The sequence below is a fragment of the Onthophagus taurus genome, chromosome 11, assembly GCF_036711975.1.
Source record: "Onthophagus taurus isolate NC chromosome 11, IU_Otau_3.0, whole genome shotgun sequence".
NCBI lineage: Eukaryota > Metazoa > Arthropoda > Insecta > Coleoptera > Scarabaeidae > Onthophagus > Onthophagus taurus.
In genome coordinates, this window is record NC_091976.1 from 33,827,438 (window position 1) to 33,854,522 (window position 27,085).

The 27,085-nt window shown below is 36.5% G+C and overlaps 2 protein-coding genes across 2 annotated transcripts in view; one reads left to right on the forward strand and one right to left on the reverse strand.

Moving 5' to 3' along the window:
• The window catches only part of LOC111423570 (amyloid-beta-like protein), a 52,057-nt gene extending 37,504 nt beyond the window's left edge, over positions 1-14,553 (forward strand). Inside the window, exons 4-7 of the mRNA XM_023056827.2 lie at positions 2,404-2,625; positions 4,579-5,762; positions 5,813-6,013; positions 14,081-14,553. Of these exons, the coding sequence (XP_022912595.1) occupies positions 2,404-2,625; positions 4,579-5,762; positions 5,813-6,013; positions 14,081-14,341 (1,868 nt within the window). The 3' untranslated portion in view covers positions 14,342-14,553. The remainder of the gene's footprint in view (positions 1-2,403; positions 2,626-4,578; positions 5,763-5,812; positions 6,014-14,080) is intronic.
• A 2,119-nt stretch (positions 14,554-16,672) lies between these two features.
• LOC111423566 (odorant receptor 85b-like) lies at positions 16,673-26,759 on the reverse strand. Its single transcript, XM_071200516.1, has 4 exons — positions 25,789-26,759; positions 25,507-25,751; positions 16,826-16,903; positions 16,673-16,779 (listed from the first exon to the last, which is right to left on the reverse strand). The coding sequence occupies exons 1-4, from the start codon at positions 26,757-26,759 to the stop codon at positions 16,673-16,675; spliced, it is 1,401 nt and encodes a 466-aa protein (XP_071056617.1).
• Between the last annotated feature and the right edge of the window lie 326 nt (positions 26,760-27,085).

A 27,085-nucleotide genomic window follows, 5' to 3' on the forward strand; every position in this document is an offset into this window, starting at 1 on the left:
AAAAAATTAATGCTGCAAAAGATGCTACAGAATGTGTGAATAAGTCTATAAGACTAAGATGCGTCTTTGATGCGTGGTTAGACCTATGATCACATACGGAGCAGCAGCCTGGTATAGGAAAGTCCGATAGACTTCAGTTATCAGTAAACTTTCACGAATTCAACGAGTAGCTGGATTGGCAATCTCTGGTGCGATAGGCACAACGCCAACTCTAGCAATGGAGGTTCTGCTTGGCCTATCTCCTCTGCATTTGCATATAGAGAAAGTGGCTAGAACAACCATTTACAGATTTAAGCAATATGCTCAAAACTGTTCCGACATGTCCTACCAATGGGCTGCGGAAGACATTATAAGCACTGATACTGTGCTATCAATGCCGTCAGATTTGGCGGTATCACTATCAGTGATTAATGCTCGATACCAGATTGTACTGCCTGAGCGGCAGTCCTGGATCGAAAATGAAAATTCTCTGGTTCGGGCAGACATTTGCTTGTACACAGATGGATCAAAAACGCCTGAAGGGGTAGGAGCAGGAGTATACTGCCAGACACCTCGAATTAAGCAAGCCTACAGCCTGGGTACGTACTGTACTGTATTCCAGGCGGAAGTATTTGCTATTGACATGGGTACTAAAATCCTTCTTGAAAGAGGGGTGAAGAACATGACAGTACGAATTTTCTCAGACAGTCAAGCCGCTCTCCAGGCGCTGCAAGCCGTAAAAACGGTGTCGGCTCTGGTTAATGATTGCAAGAAACATTAAACACACTGAGTTGTGATAACAGAGTCTCTCTGATCTGGGTCCCGGGTCACTCTGGTGTTGCTGGCAATGAAGCGGCAGATAAGCTAGCACGAGATGGCAGCGCTGAAGCGTTTGTGGAACCGGAACCAGCAGTTGGTGTATCATTTGCGATGGCCAAATATAGGATTGGATTGTGGGCTGAAGAGAGACTTCGCCTACTGTGGACCAGTTCTCCTGGAATGAGACCCGGGAATATTTTAGGACTTGCCCGTAGTAGCATAAAAGTTCTAATGGGCACTGCCGATTAAAAGCACACCTAAACTTGTTGGGTTTAGCTGACGATGTTGAATGCCGACTATGTGCGGAGGAAGCAGAGACGGTTGAGCATGTTTTATGCCACTGCCCTGCCGTTAACCGTATCAGATTCTCGATTTTTGGGTCGCAGTTTATCTCCTCAAAAGATCTGAATGACCTTTCGCCGAGCAAGGTATTAATGTTCGTTAAGAGCATTGGACTGCACGGTGAAATTTGATAACGATATCTATCGGAGTACAATAGATCCTTAGGGTCGCGGTGCAAGGTTGGTTGGTCCGCCTACCCGATATGTATTCTATGTAATGTAATGTAATATGTCGCAGGCAAATGGTTGTTTCAGGTAATTAGCTTTTTCCTAGTCAGATATTCTCTGCCTAGGCAAATAGTTTTATTCCATTTATTTCAGTCTAAATTCTACTTTCCTAGGCAAATAGCATATGGCTAAAATATTTTCAGACAAATAGCTCTTTAAACCAACCCAATCCCAGGAATGCTTTATTTCTTTAAGAGAGGCCTGCACTTCACAGTCACTGTTTTCTGGGCAAGGGATGTCAAAATACCAGTGCCAGCCTTCGAAATTCAGTGCAGTACAAAAAGGTGTACTTGTGTCAAAAATAAACTTTATAAAAGTATATGAAACTGTTATGGACTTTTTTAAAATGATACGCAAATAATTTGACTTGTTTGACACTCATTAGTGACTTTTATACAGGTGTTTCTGTAAGTCATAACATAATTTTATTTAATTATAATTTTAATCGCAAATATTAGAGTCAAAATGATGAAGATTCGTGTAAAAATTTTTGGTCTAACCCATAAATGGCTAAGATATAGTCCATCATTGTTAAGAAATTTTAGATACAGCTGAATGAAGATTGGATACCGTTTAAAGCAGACTAGTTACTGGTCTATATCTATAGGGGTACAATAGATCCTTAGGGTCGCGGTGCAAGGTTGGTTGGTCCGCCTACCCGATATGTATTCTATGTAATGTAATGTAAGATGCGTCTCATGGCTCTTCTAAAACTTTTCTGAAAATCTTAATCCAAAATCTAATATCACCACTACGGCAGCACGCTTCTCCTAAAGTTGATGTGAAACTGGGTTAGTTGCCATAAAAAGTTATTACACTTTACAAAAAATTTTTTCTAGTATTTTTAGGATCCTAGATCATGAATATGGATCCTGGCATTACACTCCACTATATTCGTCGAGGATTGCAATTAATTAAAGTCTCCTTTTATATCTACTTTCCATACTCATCATTTTTTAGTTACATTTTACTCTCAAATTGTGAGGGAAAAATCATAAAAATGTATAACTGTTAATAAAATATTTTTTTTTTACAGAGGGTCCGTTTCAATCGGATGCACTTTTGGTACCCGAAAACTGTCTTTTCGATCACATTCACAACCAGAGTAACTGCTGGACATTCGGAAGATGGAATACGACAGCCGCAAACGCTTGCGTTGAAAGAGGTCTTCAACTTCGATCGTTTGCCATGCTTTTACCGTGTGGAATATCACTTTTTAGCGGTGTCGAATTTGTTTGTTGTCCAAAACATTTTAAAGGTACGTTGTTTTATTTTTTTATTAATTTTTATAAATTAATATCGTATCACGAGATAAATATCATGATGTGTCGGATTTTGAACGACTAATCCATTTAAAAATATGCGGATGGAAACAAAAAAGAATGGTAATCGGGGAATATTTTGAATTGACAACGTCCGTTTGGTTCGCTGTTTATTTTTATTCTAGTCTACATCAGCAAATGATGCATTGCAATTTTGCAATTTAAATTTTCCCGAATAAACATTACACGAAACGAATAATTTGAACCGTTATGTGTCGATACGAAATTTTATAAACAAATAAATTAGAACAAACCGATTTAATCAAGTTTTAATAAGCTATTGGCGATACGAGCGTTATCTTGGAAATGTCGCGTTTGTGCTGGAATAACACACAAAACGTGAACAACAATAGAACGGTGTTCGGATTACATTCCGGACGTAGATATTTTAATTAATTCAATTGTGCAAGACAATGGAGCACGAGGGCTATTAAAGCCCTACCGAGACCGAGCAATAACCCAACGAATTCCAAAAGTTTCACTGCACCTATTGAAAGTATATCACAACGAAACACCAATTTTAATGGTACTGTTTTAAAATTGCCTCTCATTAAACCTAATCTAGGGTGGGTAGCTATCAAAGTGCCATTAAAAAGTACTAACCACCCTGGCAATAAAAAAACGCCCATAAAATCCGGATATATAGAGGCCATTAAAATCAAAATGGGAGACAAAAAAATTACCGGATCCGGAATTACAGATGCCATTAGCAAACATTGCAAAATAATGTTACTTAAAAATAACGCGTTTTAGTAGAGAAAGTAGTACTAAGAAATGCATAGAGTACCATGTACGACGTCCATAAATTAGATAAGGCGCACCCAAGTGCACACAAGAGGTTGTGTCCATTCGAGGCTGACAGGTTTTCTAATGTCGAAAGTACAATGGACGAATACAACAATGCCCTTTGATGGCCGCGTAATTTATTTGATGGACCTCTGTTTGCGGAAGTTACTCTTAAATCTAGTTCGCGCGCTGTTTTTCTATGAAAATAAGAAATGAGATGTGAAAATTTAAAGTTGAAGAATGGTACCCTTGCGAATTTTAATAATTAAGTAAAGAAAACGAGGAAACTTATACCATTATACCGGGAAAGAAGTTGAGTTACACCACAAAGTTAACGAGTCTACACAAAAAGGATTCAAGAAGAAATTTATAATGTTGAAAAAAAAAAAACATAATCATTTTCCGAGAATTAATAAAAACGGGGAATATCCGAATTAAAACTTTTCCAATTAACAAACTATTCCTGAAATTTCTGAAACCCGAATAAATTTGATTAAAAAAAATCAAATAAACGAAAAACATCTAACTACAATCATTTGACATTTGACAAAAGCGATAAATCAAAAATTCTAAACGCGCGCTTGGTTCTCGGGGTTTTAATGCCAAAAATCAATCACAAACGGCCCGTTTTTCCATTATGCATCGTTTTTCCTGCCATAACATTTTTTTCCAATCACACCATCGACTGTGGCCAATTTTTCTCATCCACCCACTCTAAAAAACTGGAAAGAAAAAAAGCTAACTGATTACTTTTCGATAACACGCCAAATTTAGCAACAAATCTAACAATTTAATTACTCCTAAAACCGTCAAACGTCTCCTCCATCGCTCGTTTTAATAATTGAACTCAGTCCCAAAACGATTAAATCCCCACTTCACCCATCGCATCAACCGAAATATAGATTAAACCTACCGCGTAGAAGTTAGCTGATGTGGGAAGATATCACATGACAAAGATAAATGAGCTAAATTGTTCACTTAACCAACTCTATACAGTGTGTATCAAAAAGTTAGCAACACTTTAGCTTAGTACTTAAGATTATTTTAGTGTGAAATTAGTCATAATATTGTAAGTTAAACTCATTATTATTTGCATTTTTCAGACAACTTAAAACCAAAGAAACCGGTTGATCTAACACTTCTAAAATCAGATGCTGAAATAATGGATACAGAAGACGATGATGATTCGTCAGATGAAGAAGATGATAAAGACGATTTAGACGACCTAGCGGATGAAACCGAACTCTCCGACGCTCCAAATCCCGAAGACGAAGAAGAAGACGACGATGATTACGATGACGAAGACGAAGATTGGGATACAACGTCAACAAGTACCGCCGCAACGGTCAAACCAACACCAGCTCCAACAACAACAACCACAACAATGAAAACTACGTCCGTTCCCACTCCCGATCCATATTTCACCCATTTCGACCCAAGGAACGAACATCAAAGTTACAAGGAGGCTCAAGAAAGGCTGGAAGAAACCCATAGAGAAAAAGTGACGAGGGTGATGAAAGATTGGTCCGATTTAGAAGAGAGATATCAAGATATGAGGGCGACGGATCCACGGGGGGCGGATGCTTTTAAACAAAGAATGACGTTGAGATTTCAACAAACGGTTCAAGCTTTAGAGGAGGAAGGTGACGCGGAGAAACACCAATTAGCGGCGATGCATCAGCAAAGAGTTTTGGCCCATATCAATCAAAGAAAAAAGGAAGCGATGGGTTGTTACACCCAAGCTTTAAACGACCAACCACCCAACGTCCATAGGGTTCAAAAATGTCTTCAAAAATTATTAAGGGCCCTCCATAAAGATCGCGCTCACACCATCACGCATTATCGTCACCTTTTAGCGAGCAGCTTAGAAGCTGCAGCAAGAGAACAACCAAGAACTTTAGAAAGATTAACGGACATTGACAAAACGGTTAATCAAAGCATGCAGATGTTAAAGCGATACCCGGAATTATCCACGAAAATATCTCAATTAATGGACGATTACATTCAAGCTCTTCGTTCTAAAGACGACACACCTGGTTCTTTACTCGCTATGACCACCGAAGCGGAAGCCGCGATTTTAGATAAATACAAAACGGAAGTTGTTAGTAAACAAGCAGAAAGAGAGAGGCAGAGGCAACAAGAAAAAGAAAGAAAAGAAATGAGGAAGAAAGAAAGAACGGAACTTAGGGAGGAAAAGAAACGAGTTGAGAACGCTTTGGGAAAGAAAATTAGTAACTTTGATAGTGAAGATATGGAAGATGAATCTATTATTCCAGCAGAAGATAAGGTAATTATACAAAAAAAAGATTTTTTTTAAATAATAATTGTAATTTTTAGACAACAATTTCTTCGACATCATCCGAAAACGTAGTTTCTGAAGTTGTCAGTAACGCGATAACCACTCCAGAAGAAAATCGAAGGGAAGTAGATGATGCTGCCGTTCAACAAGCGGTAGAAGAAGTCGCTGCTGTTCCGCATCAACAAGATGTGATTAGAATTGCGCATTCGATGACTCATGAAATAAGCCATGGAGAACCTGTAAGATTTTTTTTTAAACTTTGTGGTGTAACAAGTTTGAATAGATATTTAGTTAACCCTCCTTTATTATTATTATTTACTTGTTTGTATTAAATTTAAAATGGGTATTTAGAGGTGTTTATAAAATTTAATTTAAATTGAGTTGATGGCAGAGTCAAGAAAGCAGAGTCGATCATCGATGCACCAAACTTATTTGTAACATTTACAAGAATGCTACAATGACGGTAAAATTGCATACAATGCAATATGACTGCGCGATACAATGTTGAACCCAAATTGTTCATCACAGTCCTGGAGAGATGAAACTGATGCTGAACGATGTACGAAGGTGTGCAAGAGTCGGGCTACTGGGGGGCGAATGGCCCCGTGGTAAGCTCTCGGGCTACCACGTCGGCGTCCCGGGTTCGATTCCCAGTGAATACACGCCGAGTCGCCTCCCCGTCCTTTGGAGGGGACGTTAAGCCGTCGGTCCCGGCAACCAGTCTAACATCTCTGGTTGTCGTCAGATACATGTGTAGTTGGAGGTTGTGAAGGTAAAATGGGTTGAAAGCGCGTCTGCGCTCTTTGAGCGGTACTCAGCCATGCACCCAAGTTTCTGGGCGTTGGAGTACCAGCCCGGCTTGGGGGTCGTCTTCAAATTGCTGGGCGTTGGAGTACCAGCCCGGCTGAAGGCGAGGCGAGAAGCGGTATCAGCCTGATCGGAGGATGCCATCTTCGAACATCTTTCACTCCTTCAAATAGACCTACACATGGCCGAAGTAAACCGTGAGGATGTACAAAGGGACCGTTGGGGCCTAAGTGCTTTGGTTATACCACCTGTGGTTTAACCAACCTCACATGAAACTACATACATACATACAGTCGGGCTAAATATCAACGTGGAGAAATCAAAATTTATGACAATCTTGTTCCCAGCTCTAACATCAACATTGGGAATAATGAGATTGAGAGGTTTGACAGCTATGTATATCTTGACCATGAGGTTCGTGTATCGAGAGATAATCAAACAAGTAGGCAGCATACGGGTTCCTTAATGGTGGCCACTGCCAGGAGACTCAAAAGAAAATACAAAGAAAGATAGAGAGGTCGACACTAGGTGTAACCACATACGAAATGAAGACTTACGAGAAAGAAGTGGCGGAAATGATGTGGTCAAGTGGCAGTCATTTCGGCAATGCTCAAGTGGAATTGGGCCATGTCGCTCGACAAAACGGTTGCTTGAGTGACACGCTGGAGGGACAAAGTCAAAAGAATCACCAACAATTCGTTTCAGACAACACAGAATGGAATCGAATTGAACAGAATAGGGGAGGCCTATGTCCAACAATGGACGCAGAGGGCTGATGATGATGATGATAAAATTTAAAAACAGTACAAAGACCGCTAAAAGAATAAACAAAGTTAATACAAAAATAAAAGTTCTTCTTTAATAAAAAGCAAAATCAATGGTTATTTATACAAGAACTCATACAAATAAATCAATACACACTAAATAATATATTAAGTTTAAATCATAATAACTTGATCTAATCTAAATTACGACAGATTCGTCTTCTATGTCCACTTAATAATAATAATAATGACTTTATTGCCCATACAAATACAAAAAAGATAATATAATTACAATTAAAACATAAAGATAGTTACAAAAAAAACCAAATAGAAAATACCTATAATAGCAAAAAAAAAAATGGGCAAAAGGCGAAGTTCAGGTCATCCATCCTGAGATGGATGATCTGTTCTTCCACTTGACCTGAGCTTCACTTATCAAAATAAAATTTTATGGGAATTTAAACAAAATAATGCCGCGTCACAGGGCGACATCCGCTCACTACACGTGCTCTACACCCTGACTCTGCAATAGATGGTTTCGATAACGACTTCTAAAAGTAGCTAAGCTGCAATAGGGACCAACCGGGAGACCGTTCCATATTTTTGATATCTGATATGAGAAAGATCTTTCATACAGAGTAGTTCTATGTATCGGAGGTGCAATCAAATTTTTATTTCGCAAATTGACAGTATGAGCATCTCTACGGAATTCGATCCTACTATATAAATAAAATGGTTTCTTAGATTCGATAATTCTTCGACAGAACATAGCGTATCCCAATTTTCGACGATTAACCATATTCAACCATTCAATTTCACCCAGCTTGGACGATACATGATCGCGCCTTCGCAAACCACACACAAACCTCACACACGCATTTTGGACTCTTTGTATCCTTGCAGCGACAGTCGCAGATAAACAAGGGCCATACACCACGCTACTGATCTGCTACCGTACAGTCTCTTTAGATTAGCAAAAGCTGCTCTAATGCATTTTCCTACATGCTGCTCAAATCTCAAATCAGAATCTAATATAAGTCCCAAGTCGCGAGCATTATCGCAGAACTCAATTTTCCTATTTCCCATAACCAAATTAAGTTCATTTTTAAGTTGCGTTCGGACTTGTGATCTTGCAAAAATAATAGCGACGGACTTGGTGGGATTTACAATTAAAGAGTGATTCCTTGAGAATTTATCCAATGACTTCAGATCGTCATTAATTCTATTAGTTTCTTGTAGAGCATCATGAAGTGCAAAGGAGTGATATAACTGGGTATCGTCAGCATATCTATGTATGTTCGTATGAGCAACACATTGCGTAATATTATGGGTATAAATAGAAAACAATACCGGACCCAATACTGAGCCCTGCGGGACTCCCAAATTAACACTCCTATATGAAGAGAATTCGCAATCAATACCCACACATTGCTGTCTACCGAAAAGATAGGATTTAAAGAAATTTCATCATCTTCCTCTTTATTTCTTCAAAGACAGTTGGATCCGGAATAGGCATGGGCATTAGTGGACCAAATAGCCTCATTAAATTGCCCCTCAGCTCGGACATAACCATTTTTCAAGCAGAAGTACTTACTATAAATTTCTGCATCGCTTTGAACATACAAAAGGTGCATCCATAAACATTTTCACAGAAAATCGGACCTCCCAAAAGGCAGTTCAGGCCTACACGTGTGATTCTGCACTGATCAGAGAGTGTACCAGCAACCTGAGAGAACTCGCAATCTCTATGGTGAGTTCCAGGTCACAGCAAGATTGAAGGCAATGAGAAGGCGGACAAGCTGGCCAAAGAGACAACGAAAACGCCCGTCATTGGACCCCAACCCGGTTGTGGACTACAAAAAAGCCACCTAAAACAAGTAATCAACAGTTGGGCTGCCTTAAAGATAGCCTTACGCTGGAAAGAACTTCCAGGTCACAGAAAAGCGAAGAGTATGATAACTCCGTTACAAAACTAAGTTTGATTAGTGCCAATTTGAACTTGAAATGGTATATAACATAATAATATAATATCTTTATTGTGCAAAAACATTCAAGTGTTACACTCGTCAATCAGTACTACAATCTACAATAACCGTACCGACAAGTATAATGTATAATGTATCTTGCACCGTTGGTAGCTCTGTACCCAATAGCATATTTTTGTATACTATATCCTCCGCAGAAATTCTAGCGGCCATCAAGCGCTTAAAAAACGTACGCTCGACGGGTTGCGATGGCATCGGTGTGAGTGTAATTAAGTATGTAGCGTCTTGTCTGGTCGAGCCCCTTAAACATGTATTTAATTTTTCTGTTTGTTCTGGAATCTTTCCCGGGGCGCTGAAAATTTCTCGGGTCATTCCAGTTTTCAAGGCTGGTGATCCTACAAATGTCAACAATTTCAGACCAATAGCGATAACTAGCGTTTTTTCAAAGATATTTGAAAGCATCGTCTCGGAGCGAATTTTGAGTTTTCTGGACAGGTTCAATGTTATTAGTAATGCTCAGCATGGTTTTAGGCGCGGCCTGTCTACAGAGACTGCGTCATTGAATTTTATTGAGTTCATGTACGATAACCTGGATAAAGGTAATTTTGCTGTGGGTCTGTTCTTCGACATGTCGCGTGCGTTTGATTCGCTGCCACTAGTGTACATCATGCAGAAATTGTATGCTTTGGGTTTGCGAGGCACGATTTTAAATTGGCTTCAATCATTTCTGGAGGAACGAAAAATAAAAGTGGTCCTCTCTGGTCAGGAGTCATCGGAATCAAATGTTCGACTGGGAGTTCCCCAGGGCTCAATCTTGGGCCCATTAATTTTTCTATTGTATATAAATGACCTTCCTGAGTATCTTTCCGATGTCCACATAGTCATGTATGCCGATGACACGTCAATTGCCCTGGCGTCGAATGATGCTGATATGCTTTTTTCTAAAGTCAAGCATACCGTTGAATCATTTGATGCTTGGTGCAAAGTGTTTGTAAATTTTCATAAGAGGAGAAGGCTTCCGCAAGCCGATGATATCATTCTATCAAATAGCTGCAAGTTTTTGGGTGTTTATCTAGACGAGCAGCTAAGTTTTGACAAACATGTTGATCATCTGGTTTCGAAATTGAACTCGTCCTTCTATGCAATTCTGAAGTTGAAGGGATGCCTCCCGCTATCGGGATTATTAGATGCGTATTATGCTCTCTGTTATTCGCATCTCTCATACAATATATTATTGTGGGGAAGATCGACGGAGTGGCGGCGTGCCTTTGTAGCACAGAAGCGCATTATAAGATTAATCTTCAACCTAAACTGCAGAGATTCGTGTAGAGATACATTCAAGGCCAATTCGCTTCTTACTCTTCAAAGTATATATATATATATATATAAATGTGCGGGAGCATGTCGATAGATACCCTGTCATGAAACACAATTACGAAACTAGATCTGATAGTTTGGTGTGCTTGGGTCATCATAAGACGGCTTTCTTTGAAAAGAGTCCACGGTATGATTTCCCAAAGCTCTATAATAATTTGCCATCTGCAATTAAAAAAGCTGATACGCTTAGCTCATTTAAACATAAAGTAAAAATGATGCTTGTAGAAAGGGCGTTTTACGACCGCCAGGAATACTTGTCATTTAATTTTAGTATTAGTCCTAGTCAACTAGCATAGGTCATACTTCATAATTTAATTTCTCTCTTTCTTTGTTGAATATTGTGTATGTTGTGTATTATATATTGTATGTGATTTGAACTTGTCACATCTACTATTTGTAGCCAGGTGATTAAATAAATTATTATTATTATTAATAATAATTATAACATAGCAAACGCAATACATTAATTATAGCAACAATAGTCGTAATTACAAAAATAAACGCAACAAAACACAGCAAATTACGAACGTGATCAATAGGAGTCAAAAATAATTACGGTTCCGATACACGTATATTGAAATTTTCGGACGTAATTGTGTCGTTTAAAAAGTCAGTACGTGAGTAGTAGGCCCGCTCAACCAGGAATTTATGAAGACAGTTCCTTAGAGATTTAAGAGGCAATCCGGCGACAGTGAGTGGCAGTTTATTAAAAAAACTTGACAGCAACAATATTTACTTACCTTACTTTAATATCTGGAATATTTAGGTATGAGGCGCCCATTGTTTCTAGTGTGGTGGTTATGGACCTCACCATGTGTGACAAAATGCTGACTCTGTACCTTAATGTAGAGTATGCTGTGGTATATATACAATGAAGGAAATGTCAGAATTTTCAATGAAACAAAAGAATTCCTGCAGTCATCACGATACTTTACATTATTGAGGACGCGGACTGCACGTCGCTGTAGTCTGAAGACACGATCGCACGATGAGGCCCCACCCCATGCAACTATTGCATACGACATCAACGATTGGCAGAGGGAAAAATATGCAATCCGTAGTGACTGCCGCGACACGTTCTTACTCAAAAGAGGCATACTTTGGTTCGGTGGTGGCTCAGCGTAGTTCTGCTAAGCTATGGCGGGTCCTTCGTGATTGGGGTGTCGCCAGACAGAGGCGCCAACCATTGCCCGGGAGTTTAGGTAATGCAGATGAGATAAATGATTATTTCGCTAGATCTTCTGAATTGGGAGGGGTTGTTGATCAGAATGTTGTTGACTTCTATAATAATTCTAAATTAAATCCTACTAATAATTTCCTATTTGAAACGGTAGCTCGGTTGGTTTTGATGGTGTTTCATCCTTAATGTTGCATCTTTGCTGTCCCCATATTCTACCTTTTGTAACACATATTATAAACTACTGTTTATCTAACTCAGTTTTTCCAGACGCTTGGAAAACTGCTAAAGTGATCCCACTGCCTAAGATAGCCAATCCTACTTCGTGTGGTGACCTTAGGCCGATTAGTATTTTGCCTGTTTTGTCTAAGATTTTGGAAAAAATCATGGGCTTTCAGATGAGATTTTTTGTTGAGGGTTGCAGTGTTTTGCCGACGACACAGTCTGGGTTTCGTAAAAATCATGGATGTGGTACAGCATTGATGCATATAACTGATGATATACTGCGGGCAGCTGATGATGACATGGTTACGGCTTTAATTCTTTTCGACTTTTCGAAAGCATTTGATACGGTGAATTATACAGTTTTGGATTCTATTCTAAAGTACATTGGGTTTTGTACTAATGCTGCTGCCTTAATATTGAATTTTCTTTCTGATCGAAGACAGGTCGTTTCCTGTGGCATGATCGTCTCGGCTGCCCGTGGATTAATGGCCGGTGTACCACAAGGTTCTGTATTGGGTCCGCTCTTATTTAGTATTTATACTTCTGGTCTCCAAAATTGTCTCAAATATTCTAAAGCTCATTTTTATGCTGATGATTCTCAGATATATTATTCTTTCAGACAGGATGATGCTCCTGTGGCCCAACTTAGGATTGCGGGTGATGTTGCTCGGTTTACCAAAATGGCTGCCAGTCACAACTTAAGATTGAATCCCTTAAAATCGGTTATGTTGTTGTTTGGTAGACGCAATGCCCGCAACGCTTGCTCTCATTTTAGAATTGAGCTGGATAGTGGTGACTTGGGCGTTGCGGGTTGTTGTCGTAATCTTGGCCTCCTAATGGATTGTGATGTCAGATTTAGGGATCATGTTACTTTAAAGGTCCGTAAATCATTTGCGGCGCTGAAGCTTATTTATAATATTAAAAACTTTTTATCTAGGGACATTAGGGCGAGACTGTGTGACGCCTTGGTACTCAGCCAATTTAATTTTTGCGAATTATTCAGAAAGTTCAGAACGCCTATCTGAGATTGATTTTTGGGTTGCGTTTGAGATCTCACGTTACATGTTTTTTGAAGGAGGTGCGTTGGCTTAATATGGCTAACCCGTTGCCAAGTTCTCTTAAGTCGTTGCCACTGAGCACCTTCAAAAAAGGGCTCCGCGAGATCATTGTCTGTGACCAGAATGGGGCTAATGAGTAATTTATATCATTTTCGATTTTTTTTACTATGAGTGTTATTTTTATTACTTTCTCTCTGAATGGCTGTTTTGTTGGTATTAGTATTATTGTCAAGATCGAATGTTTTGTTTTATTTTTCGATTTTTTTTTTTAACGCAGGGTTGGGTGGTAAAGAGCACTATGGTCCTAACTCCGCCCTGCGCACATTTGTAATCTTTTTTTTTTCTGTTGTTTCTATTAATAAAGGCATTATTATTATTATTATTATTAAAACCCGCAGAAAAAAAACGCTACCACTGAGCTTCCCACAAACCGCGTTCGTGTGTTGCTCCCAAGTCAATGAAGCATCAAGATAAACCCCCAAAAATCTTACACTACTCAGATTAACGTTAAACTGCCTTCGAAGTGTAAACGTTGATAAAACTGTTTTATCTTCATTCAGACTCAATTTATTCATTGCAAACCACAGCTCGGCATTAGTCTTCGATGAATTAGCTAAACTACAAGCAGTCTGGGAATTCTTGCTTTTACTGATTAAAGCACCGTGAATGCTGTTAGCTAGATCATTGACGTAAATTAAGAAAAGAAGAGGTCCCAGTGTTAGACTATACCATTATTAGACTTAGAACTAGAAACATTCGTGTTTAGCTGTGCGTCTCTCAAGACGGCTAAACCAATGTATTTAATTGTATTATCTAGTGTTAGTTTCAGTTATTAAGTTAACCCAAAACTACATAGACTTTTAAAAACTGTATTAAAAAAAAATTAAATGATTAATTTAACTTTTTCTTTTAGACATATTCAGTACATAGAGAAGTTTATGGTCGTAAAGATAGCAAAAGTGTTTATTTCACTTTAGCATTTGCCGGAATGGCATTAATGGCAGCAATAGTTGTGGGAGTAGCCGTAGCGAAACGTAGATCATCTCGTTCGCCTCAAAGTCAAGGATTTATCGAGGTAGATCAAGCGGCCACGCCAGAAGAGAGACACGTGGCTAACATGCAAATAAACGGCTACGAAAACCCAACTTACAAATACTTTGAAGTTAAAGAATAAATTTGTAGGAGCTTATTGTATTATATAAAAAAGAGCAGGTGAGAGATTCAGTTTTAATTATAAAGTCATTTTATTCCCTTTGCGCTTTATTATTTAATGAATTTGTTTTTTGTGATCATAAAAAGCTTAGTTGATATAAAACAACCATTCCATGAGTTATTATTATTGTTAATTAATTAATTAATTACATAATTATTGAGACCTTTTTGTTGTACTTAATGTATTTTTGTATTATTATTATTTAGTATCTAGGTACTCTGCGCTGATAATAATTAATTAAAATTGATATTGATTGTAATAAGTATAATTGGTATAAATATATGCAAAATACTAATAAGAGTATAAAATTAAAAGAAAAAAGGAATTTCACGAGATAGAAACGACGAGAATTAAGAAAATTCAAAAAGTTTGCATATAACAGTCCATGTTTACATAATATATACATAATAATATATATTTGTAATCGACGTTTTATTACCCTTCATTTCCAATTTTTTTAGTACGTCTGCGCTAACCGAATTAGGTAGATGTACGATAATATAGGCCCTCCATAACTAAAATGAAAATAAATCTATAGAATTATCTACTGCATGTTCAGAAGTATACAGAAAAATAATTAATGAATAAAAATAATAAAAAAAATGAGAAGAAAGCTTTCTGTACAAAAGTTGATATCGTTAATAACGGTTCAAAATTATTCATTAATACTTAATTTTAAACCTACGAAATTAAGTATAAATAAATAATTTTACCTGGATTATTGCTTATACCTCAAGCTGAATCACTAATTTTTTTGTGTGTTTGTACATTTACCGCTCTACTACTATAAATACTCCCCAAAAGTATATCCCAAAAGAAAGGCACCGTTTCTTTCATAGTTTATCGAAAAGAATAATTAAATAAGAAGCTTAAACTAATTTAAACTATGTATATCTTACAATAAAATTTAAAAATTTATATTTACCAAGGTAATTAAAACTTTTTTAATGATTAGATGAAAAAAAAAATAATAAAATTTAAATTTGACAATACATAGATTGGATCTTAAGAATGCAACAACAAAAAATCACTTTTAATAACCTTGGTAGATTCAGTTGCATCCCTCCTCATAGATTTTTCACAAGCACAATGGAAAAAACGAAAAAACAAAGAATATTTAGTAAGAAAATAAAACAGAATTAAGCCGAATACTTGTATGTCTTTCTTTTTGAACAAGGCGTGTTTTTTGTAACGTGTATCTATGTAAAGCTAATACGCAATGGTAAAAATCATTATTTTCGTTGTTTTCGAAAAAATTAAAAAAAGATCTTATTATTTTAAATTTAAAAAGTCATGGATATACAAAGCATAACGCTAAAATCAGATTTAGCATAATAACAATGATAAAGAATTGTTATTAAGATAGAAATACAATGTATTCTTTGTTGAATAAACCCCTTTTTAATCCTTTTTATTTTTATTAATAATTGCCATATCATCCGAAATCGAAAAAAAAAAGAAATTAATAAAAACTAATATATTAAATAATTATCAAAAAAAATATATATATACGTCATAGAATCAAAATTATCAAATTAGTTTAATCTGTTTAACCATATGCTTGATTAAAAAATTAATAATAAAAAATTTAATATCAAAGGAAACGCGAAAAAACAATGATTGAATTTATTTTTCGCATTTCCCTATTGTGCAAATAAAAATAATTTCTAGAGAGAATAAAGAGCTTGAAAGCTTCGTGTGTACAGTCTGGTGTAATACATCCTTTTCATTCTATTTTCCTCACATCGTAGTTCGTACCACGTGTATAACGATATATGACAAAAAAACGAGTGTTTGATGTGCATAGCATATAAAAAAAGAGATAGTTTCCTTTTTAAGTACGTACTAAAATAACGTGTAATTTCTGTGTAATGTACGAGAGTTGTTCTCCGGAAATTCCAAAACTTTGGCACAACCCAAGCAGCTCTTTTTTCTTAACAATTTTCGTTTTCATTAATAGCCCAAGTTTTGGCTTTCGTCCGGTTCTGGAACACTCTGTATATTTTTGATCGTCGTAAACCTACCATCCGGTCGAAAATCTTCTATGTTTAAAAAAGAAGTTTAGTAATACATAGCGGATAGTGTAGTATTATATGTTTTGTGGCCATGTAATTTTAAATTTAATGTAATAAAAGTCTAAATTATTTTATTTTCGTTCTATTTTATCAATCCCAATGAATAACAACTCCTTGAATTAACTTTATTCACATATCTGAGCTTATTATTCAAATGGGTTAAGTTATACGGAAATAATAATACAAAAAAGTAAATAATAAAGTTCAAATAATAAATTTAATAACTTTTAAATAACGCCATCTTTTGCCCGAGGATCGTTTCTATTAGTAATTGCGGATTCAGAGACTTCCGCGTATGCCTGTGTAAACGCGTGTACCAGAATGCTAATTATAATTAAATTAAAGTAAAATATAATAAATATAAGTCTACCAAAATGTAAATTTATATTTAAAAAAAAAGTAAATTTAAAATTTCGTATTAGCGCCATCTTTGTGTAAAAAACTTGAACTACTATACATCATAGAAATCTAAATTCGAAATTAAAGAAAACCCTAATTTTACACCAAACAAAAATAAATAAACTAATTTTTTTATGTATTTTATTATCACAAATTAATAACATCATTTCAATAAATTAAAAATAACAATTATTTTTTTATTGTATCATAATTTTAGTGTTTGCAAAAAGATGTCAGCACTAACCCTAAAAAAAATAACCTTGCATTCGTTTCGTTCGTGTTTATTTTCCTACTCATAGTATTTATATCACGTTCATTAGCATTTATTGCCAATTAATATACATGTGCGTATGCGTTCCTCTTTGAAGCGTTTCCTTTCCATTACATTCGTTAACAACGGCAACTTCCGGTGAATAACAAAACTGACACAAGTGTCAACAAAAACGAACGACAACATAACCTCGCAATCAACGAAAATATAAGTGCCTTTAAAGTTTATACATGTTTTAATACGATTATATCTTTTATTCGCGTGAAAATGGGAAAGTCGGAACAACGGGGCGATAACGTACCGTCGATTTCGCCAGAAACGGAAGCCAGTAAGTTATTGGAAGCAGCTTTAATGCAAATGGACGGAATAATATCAGGTTGGTTTAATTTTTTTTCCCGTAGTTATCATTAAATTGGAAAGATAACAATCACAGATTGATTATATTTTTTCTTGAGACGAAATGATTTATATCCTTGCTAAAGTTTATTGTAAGTTATAGGTTAAGTTTTATCTTTTTATTCTCACTTCTTTGTGTACATAATTTACATTTAATTCACTTTTTATCTGTTTAATTTGTAATAAAGATAACTTTATGTGTTTTATTATTAAGTAGGGTGTATTAATGTTTAAAGTGTCACTTTGACGTCTAATGTCACTTTGACGTTTAATGTCATTTTGATGTTTAACATATTTTTTAAATAATTATAAACTTTCGTATTTTGTAAAAGTGGTGTATTATTGGATGACTTGGGGGAGGATTTCGGCGCAGTCGCCGGTTGGAAAATCGTGCAGCATCCCTCAGTGTATGTTGTACCCTTCAACAGGTGTGTTAGAAGGGAAGAGATTCAGTCGCGAACACTTATTTGTTTTCATAAAACGAAATTTTACGCGAATATTTTTTCTTTTCGGCGTGGATTAAACGCGATTAAAATAAGAATTGGGTTTGAATCGTTTTAATTAAAAATTGGGTATTAAAAAAATTTGTTTGTTATTTTTTATATAAAGATGAGCTTAAAATAACAAGGGTTGATAAAAATAAGTAGGTGATTGATTTACTCGATTCCGTCAATACTGTCTACGTTAACGGAGAAAAAACTTGCCAACATTTTTTTAATAAGTTGCAACTTTAATAAGATTAGATTTTAACTTGAAAAAAATGATTGTTTGTTGAAAACGTGTTTCAATGTAAGACTTTGATACCGAGTCCGAATGACTCGTTGGTGGTGGTTGAACATGTGCCATTCTGGTCGTATTCGTGAAACCGGAGAAAATGGTAAATTTTTTTTTATTGAAGACTTAATTTGTACTCCCTTAATTTTTTAACATCTCCATTTATTACCCTTTTATGTTTTTTTTATTGCAGGTCTCAAAAGTAAGCTTTATTTGGTGGAAATTGGTTTATAAAAGAAAGGGTAAAATCAAATTCATTTTGTGTGTGCATTTTTTCGATTTTGGTGATTGTCTTTTTTTAATTAATTAATTTCTAACGTGTTTTTCTATTTCATTTGTTAATAATAAAAAAAAGTAAAATAAACATGACGACTAATACATTATTTTTTAGTGATAAAATACGATTCAATCTCCCACGGATAGATGAAATGACCGGTTTCATTTCACACCGTGCTAAATCCTCTAACATACTATATCGATTTTAATAAACCGCTGCTGCAAATCCGCCGATAAACCCTTCAAATTTCCGTGTGGGGAGTTGTTATTAAATAACCCAAATAACGCCCCGTATCGGTAACGACCCCGAAGTTTACTGACCACCCCTCAAACCCCGGCAATCTACTCGATTAATCACTGCCGGTACGAGGGGCGATTTAAAATCCAACTTTAAAGGGTTTGACGATGGTTATTAAATGTTTCAGGCAACAGTGGGTCCCTCACTGCACATTCTCCTGACTACGGGTTCATATCTTCACCCCCCGGCGTCCGAGAGGCTGCAAACTCCCTCGTTACTGCACTTCAAACTTGTGCAGCTCCTCCACCACCAGAACCTGGAGTCCTCAAAGCCATTTGGGATTGGTTACAGGTAAATTAACTTGTTCCATTAAAATTTTTTTGATTGTAATTTTATAACTCGTTTTAATCCAATAACGTACGTTTGAGTGAGGAGTTGGGAGGTGGATGGCCGGGTGGCGTTTCTAAGGCATCTCGTAAAGTGCTTGGAAATCCGGTCCCTGATTACGATTTAGTAGGTCGTCGCGGACGAAAAGTCCACCGAAAGCCGGCTTGCCGCAGAGGATCTTTTACCGTGCAATTTTAAAAGCGAACTTCGCCGACTGAAAAACGGCGCGTGCACTCGAATTTTTGCCTCCCTATGCAAGATGCGAGGGTTGACTGACCCACAAATCAATATAATCCTGAATAAATGTACCACTGCGGAGAACCGGTAGTGTTCTATACATTGTTTCAAATTCTAATTTATTTAAAACATTACAAATCGTTTCCAACTCCTTGTAAATTAATAATAATTAATTTATATTTCAAAATCTTCCATCCTAATAGATATTAATTAGTACAGTTAAAAAGTTAATTTTATTAAGTTAACAGAATAGGAAATTAATTAATATATCATTATATGAGGAGCTTGTTTTCAAAGTGCAATATGTCCAAAAATTGTTTTTCGAGATAAACGGAAAAAACATGTTTCTCGATAATGGGTTAAGATATTCAAGCAACTCTGTTTTCTTCAATAGCTATTGACTTAAGCACATTATAATACATAGTTTGGTAAATGTTTGATGACTACTTTCAACAAAAATGAGAAAAAAGTTTTGGACATGTTGCATTTTGAAAAAAAAAGTCGACTTGTTTCGCTTTGAAAAAAAAACCTGTTTGTTAAGGTAAAACCATTTATTACGAATAAACAAAAGAAACGTTACAGAACACCCAAAAATGAATATTTTCGAAATATTCGAGATGTGAATATTTATGAAATATTAAGAATGGTTAATATTTCGGTTCAGTATCTTCTGTTAAGCACTGACACTCTTCTTCGGTTGCTGGCGGTTGAACTGGTTGTGGTATCGGATCTTCAATGAGCAAGTCAAAGTACCACTTCAGATTTTGATCTTGAATCCACTGCTCGCCAAATCTTTTTTTTAGCAGTTTGTTGACCGCCTTTCCTTTGTCGGACTGATGCCTGGCGTACCTTCAAGCGGCGGTAAAATTGCGCGTCTTGCGCTTTGTCCACGTTTTAGCAATGTTTGCCATTTTTTGGAATCATCGTCGATTCTATAATGAATATCGCTGTTAAATTCGACTATTGTCTCACCGTTCTTAGTACGTTTCCTAATATACATCCTTTTTTGTTCACTTATTCCTTCAATCTTTTTAAACTGGACACGTTTCAGAGGGATTGGATTGCTTACGACATAAAAGCTCTACTGGACACGTAGAGCTTTTATGTCGTAAGCAATCCAATCCCTCTGCAATACATTGACAGTACCAACTGTTTTATAAACATTCTCATAATCTTCAGGCAGAATGCACTCAGGTTTTCTTCGGAGTTGTTTTTCGACCCTGCCAAAAACTCGATCCGCTGGTAAATAAGAATGTCCAGTGACAGGGAAAAAAAGGTCAATGCTTGTAACAGATGCAGGAGCTTCTTTATATAGCCAGTACATTAAAAGATGGATTATGTGGCAGTTTTTATTCTGGCCCCCACATCCGTCACTGAAGAAACGAATCTTCTCGATACCTGTGAAATCTTGATTTTTCAGGAAATGGAAGATTGCGGAACCGGTTGCATTGGATCCTCTACCGCAAAGATTCTCTGTCCAGTTATAAAATACTGGGTGAAGACTTTTTGGATCTACAATGCAAAATGCGTAGTATGACACTTGTAATAAGTAGAATGCTTCTTGTATTGGAAGTTTTGGGAGCACTTGAACTTGTTGGAGGTCAAAACAAAATGTTTGGACATTATCATTTTGCTGTTGATTCAGCAATAAGTGAAATTGTTTTGCACGCATCTTGTGCACTTTGTAATCACGGGTGGCAGTAGTTTTTGCTTCCAAAGAAGATGCTGTTCTCACTTGATACTTTAGCCTTTCACAATAGCTGCAGATATCGCTAGCTGGTGATCCAAACCCCAAATTGAACTCATTTGAAAACACTTTATGAAAATAGGCGTAATTTACTTGTAAACATTCATCAACACTAGAATTGTACATGGTACACATTTTAGAAATCGTTAAATCGCATGGTAAATACAGCCTCTGGGATTTTTGTCGGTTATAGTGTGACTCGCGTGCTTTAAATTTCCCTACAAAGGAAACAACACTTTCCTTTTTATGTAGTAGTTTGTCTTTCCATTGATTTCCACCTCGATTTTCACATAACTCCTCGCCATTGTTAATACATTTTGCTACCCATAAAACTCGCCGGTGTGAAAGTTCCAAAAGTGTTTCGAAAAATTTCTTCTTGCACACTTGATAACTTTTGGTTTTCGTTGCAATCTTATATTCTATTTGAAACTGATGAGGTTTTCTAGTTGAGGCCGATACACGTTCACGATGTCTTTTAGGATGCTTTACTTTTATTACATGAGAAAGCCTCACATTTTGGTTCATTAAGTTATTGTCTTTATAAAACCACCGTTTAACACGAAGCATCGTTTCTTGTCCAACTTGTTTACATTCGAATTTCTTGTTATACGGATGATTACACTGCAACTTCCAGTTTTGCAACTGCATATCTCTGGCAGCATAACTACAAACAAATTCAATTAATTATAATATTAGCTAGTAATAAGCGTATAGCAACTTACTTAGATTCCTTTATTTGTTTTCTAACCTCTTTCTTAACACTTTTCCGTTTTCTGCTACCTACACTGTTTTCAGACACTGACACACCTCCCTCTTCTTCCATTTTTGTAAAACTTGAATACAAACTTTTTCTGTTAAATATTATAATGACACAATCTACGAAATCTTAGTGTTATCAAAAAGAAGCAATGAAATTAACTAAGTAAAACACGCTAATACCCCTACTCTGTGAGCATACCGGCATTCCTGATTGGCTGAATGGACATGTTGCGGTTAGAAAATAAAAATAAGTAGGACTTGTTGCAGTTCGAAAATTTAAGAGATATTTGTCGCTTTAAGTAGTAGGACTTATTGCGGTTTGTCATAAAAGTTTAATAACCAACTTTTAAAGATGGTTATAGACTACGTAAGGACATCTATATCTCAAAATTACGAATTTTGGACATGTTGCGTTTTGAAAATAAGCTCCTCATATATCATTTGAAAGAATGCAACCGAGCTGGCTACTTACAATTAAAACCTGAAATACTTTCTAGTCTTCTTATATAATTACACAAGTTTTCTTGAACTTAACGGGACGCTAATCGTCGATTAACGCTCGATTAAAGTATTATTTTTCATTTTCAAGGAAAAACACCTTAATTTAGAGTTAACATTGGATTAACGTGTTAATTTTCTTTTTTAGTTTATTGGCTCATATCATAATCCTTACCAATATCACATTGTTTTACATCACATTTTTTTAATACAGAAATAAAAAATGACACGTAGAAAATTTAAAAGCAATTTTAATTCTCCCCCTCTTAAATGGAGTAATCGAAGTGTGAATATGAAAATTCAAATTACCACGGCTCTGCAGAAACGGTTGTTTGCTTTAATTAAAGTAATTGCGCGCGGTCTCATCGCCCCTACTTCCGGTGCTGATGCTGACACAGTCCTGCGAACAAAACGCCGCCACCGTTGCCACAAGGATAAAATATCCACGCTGACGGTAAAATGGCCCGGACTGGGTTGCGGCATTAAAATTCAGTCCGCGCGGACCGGATTTTCATTCTGCGGGGTGCATTACGCCGAAAAATATGGTCGACGAGACCTTTTGTCTGAACTGGAATGTTTTGAGAAATCGCGTCATCACCATTGTATCCCTAGGCAAAGAGATACGGAAACGCGAATAAAAAAATAATGGATGAACGAAAACGCGAATTGGAATAGTAGTGTGCGAATGTAATAAAATTTAAATTAGGATTCCTTAAAAATAATGAGAGGGAAACCGTGCATGGTAATCGCTTCGTTTTGTGTGTGGCCCACAATATTAAAAGCGGCTTATACCCATTAATCTTTGCAATAGGGATGAATATTCGAGAAGTTGTAAGAGGACAGCTGAAAAATGCGCAGTCGTTTTTCCTCACTTTTTTTTTTTGCCTCTAGCGTTCATCAACACTTCGTTGTTGTGTACTCAGAGGGAAAATTCCTTGCTTTTACAAAAACCTTTTAGGCTTAAATATGTTTTTAACAATACTATAATGGAAAATATATTTTCCTTAAGCTATAGATTTTAATATTGTCACGACGGGGGTTTTAACCTCATACCTTACCCCTTTTTATTATTCATAAACCGGGATGCATTTCGCACATCGTCTAGGTATCACCAAGGGGGCGCATTTAGGACTCCTCTTCCCGTCGCTCCACCCCCTGTCTCCTATTATTATGGTTCCATTAAATCCGAAGACAAATCGTGGTATCGATTCCCTGTTGCTGCGGCCGTAAGGCAATTTTCCGTTCTTCTTCTCTTTGTCGGTTCCACAACTTCCCCATCTCAAACACAAAGACTGAGAGAGATGACGAGACGTCTCCAGATGTGCAACCAACGTTTGGGGATTCAATTAGCTGCCGGGCGAGTGACTCCACTCTGACACACGTTTCGCATTGCGCGAAGTTAACCCATAAATTTCTAAATCATTTCCGTTCCATTCTTGGCATGGATATGGCATGGAACGGACGTGGATATTATGAAATTATTTTTTTGATGTCTCCCATTTTTTACTCGTCTAAGTAGTGGACGAATCTTTTTTATTTTTGTTAAGACGACGTCGACGCCTGTTTCTTGGATTTACGGGCTACTCGGAATAGAATCGGTCCGTGGAATCGTAAAGACTCAGTTTCATTTAGTGAGTTTAGAAGATCACTTGTGTTTCGATTTTCTTGATTAAACGTTTTGCGAATCTTAAAGTCTAAAGATTTAAGGGGGTATATTTAAGAGTTTTCTTGTACACCTGCGCCCGCATTCTCGCTTTACAGCTGGTCCTTTTGTTTAAGAGTCAAACTGTAAAACAGAGTGTTCCAACATGAACTGTTTACAAAACGAAGAGGACGAGATAACTTTTCTATTGAAGTTGAGGCCGTCCCCGCCACCGAGGAGAAATAGCCCCACCTTTTCAAGAAATGTTGAGATCACAACGAATTCTCCAAAATTGTCTAGAAAATTTTTCGGTAGACGGAAAAATAAGAAAGAACAAGGGTGGGAAGTGGTGGTTGAAAGGAAAGACAATCCCTCGACTCCCCCGCCTCTTCCCCCGCGAGCAAAACCATCGGCCCCCCCATCGGAGGAGCTTGCAGAAACTTTTCCTGTACCTTATCTCGATCCATACACGACCGAATTCTTAAACATGCACCAGCAATGCAACTTTCAAAGCGGATTTGGGTACGACGGGGGTGGATGGGGTTGCAGTTACGCCCGGGGTCCCTTATCTTCTGGATCCAGGATTGCCCAATCCGCTCAGGAAACTTACTCAACGGTTCGTAATTAAATTCGAAATATAAGCTAGCAATTTGCATCGGTAATAATCTGCTTTGGGAACGTAACATTAAATCGCCATTACCAATTTGGGACCCTTTGTGCTATTTATAGCTCGTTATCTCTAACGTGTCAACTCCCACCATTGAACGTGCGCTGAAAAGACCCCTCTATCTATCAATTAAACCTACTCTACGCTTGAGGGACACCTGTTCCGAATTTTTTGTAAAATTATCTGAATAAAATTTGCGAGGAATCGTATCTCCCTCAAATATCGATCTAGTTCGCGAACAACGAACAGCAATAAAAGGTTAAGTGTTCTCGCAACTACTTCAGTCTTTTTACAGCTCAACGGGGTTACAACCGTTCATCGGTTACTGAAAGAATAACTCTTACCACGTTTTATTATGCACATAATCTATTTTTTTTTTCTTTTTGTTGCAGGTACGTACACAATAGCGGTGTTATTAAAGCGTAAGTATAAAGTGCGAATAAGGGCAGTTCACTAACCCCTATAACCGAGATTATTAGAAATCCCTGAAAATGTGCATAAATTCGCCGGATTACAACGCGGCGTAATTAAAAGTTTTGAAAAGATTTTAAATATTTGCCACCATAATTCGAGTTCGTTGGAATTTCAGAAATTACGGCCGTTATTTCAGCGGAAATCTTGGAATTTCTCAACTAAAATCCGTTTGATGTCGCTTATTTCAAGTTGATATTCATGTTTCGAAGGACCATAAAATAAGAACCGGATCCACGAACTATCTAAAAATTGCAAAAACAAACTAAATAATTTTTGTAATTTTAACTTACAGCCATAAATGTCTCCAATGACAAAAACGTAAATTTCCCCGCAGACATTTTTATGGGGCGTTGAGCTCTCATCATCATTAATAATAAAGACTTTTGGCTAGAAGTGCTTACATTAATCCAATCCGATTCAAAAGCGGCATCGATTATTTCATTACTAACCAGCATCACCTCATTTCCATGCCAGCAATAAATCAAGATTTGATACAACATCAAGAAAAGGTAACAAATCATACTGAAGAATCTAAAAGAACCCAATTCATACTACAAAAAAAATTAACTTAATAAATCTTATTTGACCCACCAAAGATAATTGAAACAACTGAAAACAAATCAAAAAGAGACTCCCCAAAAACTGTATCAACATCAACAAACTAAAAGTTATTTCAGCACCATCAGCTAACTCAATAATCGCGTGATGATGTTTTATGCAATCACAAATACAGATATCGACATATTTTTGAAGGACGTGATTATTACTTTCGATTTGTTCAAATCCATCTTTTTGCATTAAATACACGCCTCTCTCAAAATAAGTTTTTAAACAATTCTTTAATATTAAAAATTGCGCCTTAATATGCGATAAAATCCCGCAAATTAACGCATCAATTGCGCCGATTATAAACCCGAAGAAGCAGGCGCTTATCACTTGGTAACTCACCCCCAATTCGTAATAAGGAGAATCTATCGGTTCAAATGGCAACCAACATGAATACGGTAAAGTTCTTATTAATTTCGGAAAGGTCGAATTTGTTTTTTCGTCGAAATAATTTTCGTATCTTCCCTTATCCAAAATGGCGTATAAAGCTCTTTGCCCCACAATTAAAATGACAAAAACGTGAAAAAAAGAACCTTGTAGATTGCACGTTTTTGTTGCGTTCGAAATGATCGTTTGTTCTTGAGGGCCACTTCTTAAAGGATTTGGTTTGAATACACCTTCGTTAAGATTTTTGCAGAATTTGTCGATGCTTTTTCGGAAGATTAACACAATCGATAGTTTGGAAATTCCCAAAATATGACTGGTTAAATAACTCATTGTAAACGTTGAAGTTTCTAAATTTTCCCAAGTTTGTAATAAATCAACTATTTCTGTTATTGCGTAAATATAAAAAAAGAGTGCTATCACCATTATCGCGTAAGTTTTGTAGATGATTTCAATGAAGGGGTTTTGAAAATCTTCGATTGATATACCAAAAATTTTTAAGACATCGTAATGGAATTTGAAGTAATTTTTTGGTTTCGAGTGATTCATTTTTGAGGTGTTACGAGAATAAACGTGTTGGGGCGCTAAAAATGGTTCTTATAGGTTGTTAAATTATATAGGATTTATTATTTATTATTGGTGGAAAAACGCACCAGAAAAAGTGGATTAAGAAAAGTTGTATTCAAGACCTATAATTGGGGATGTATTACGAAGTTTTTGTTTGGAATATTCTTAATAATCTCATATTACCAAATTTATTATTTATTTTTTAATAAAGATATGTAGATTTGTTAGGTAAAAGAGTTCCACGATTGACCTCGGCTTATTTTAAGACAGGCGCTCTGTAATTAACGTCACATCAATCCAAATCTGTT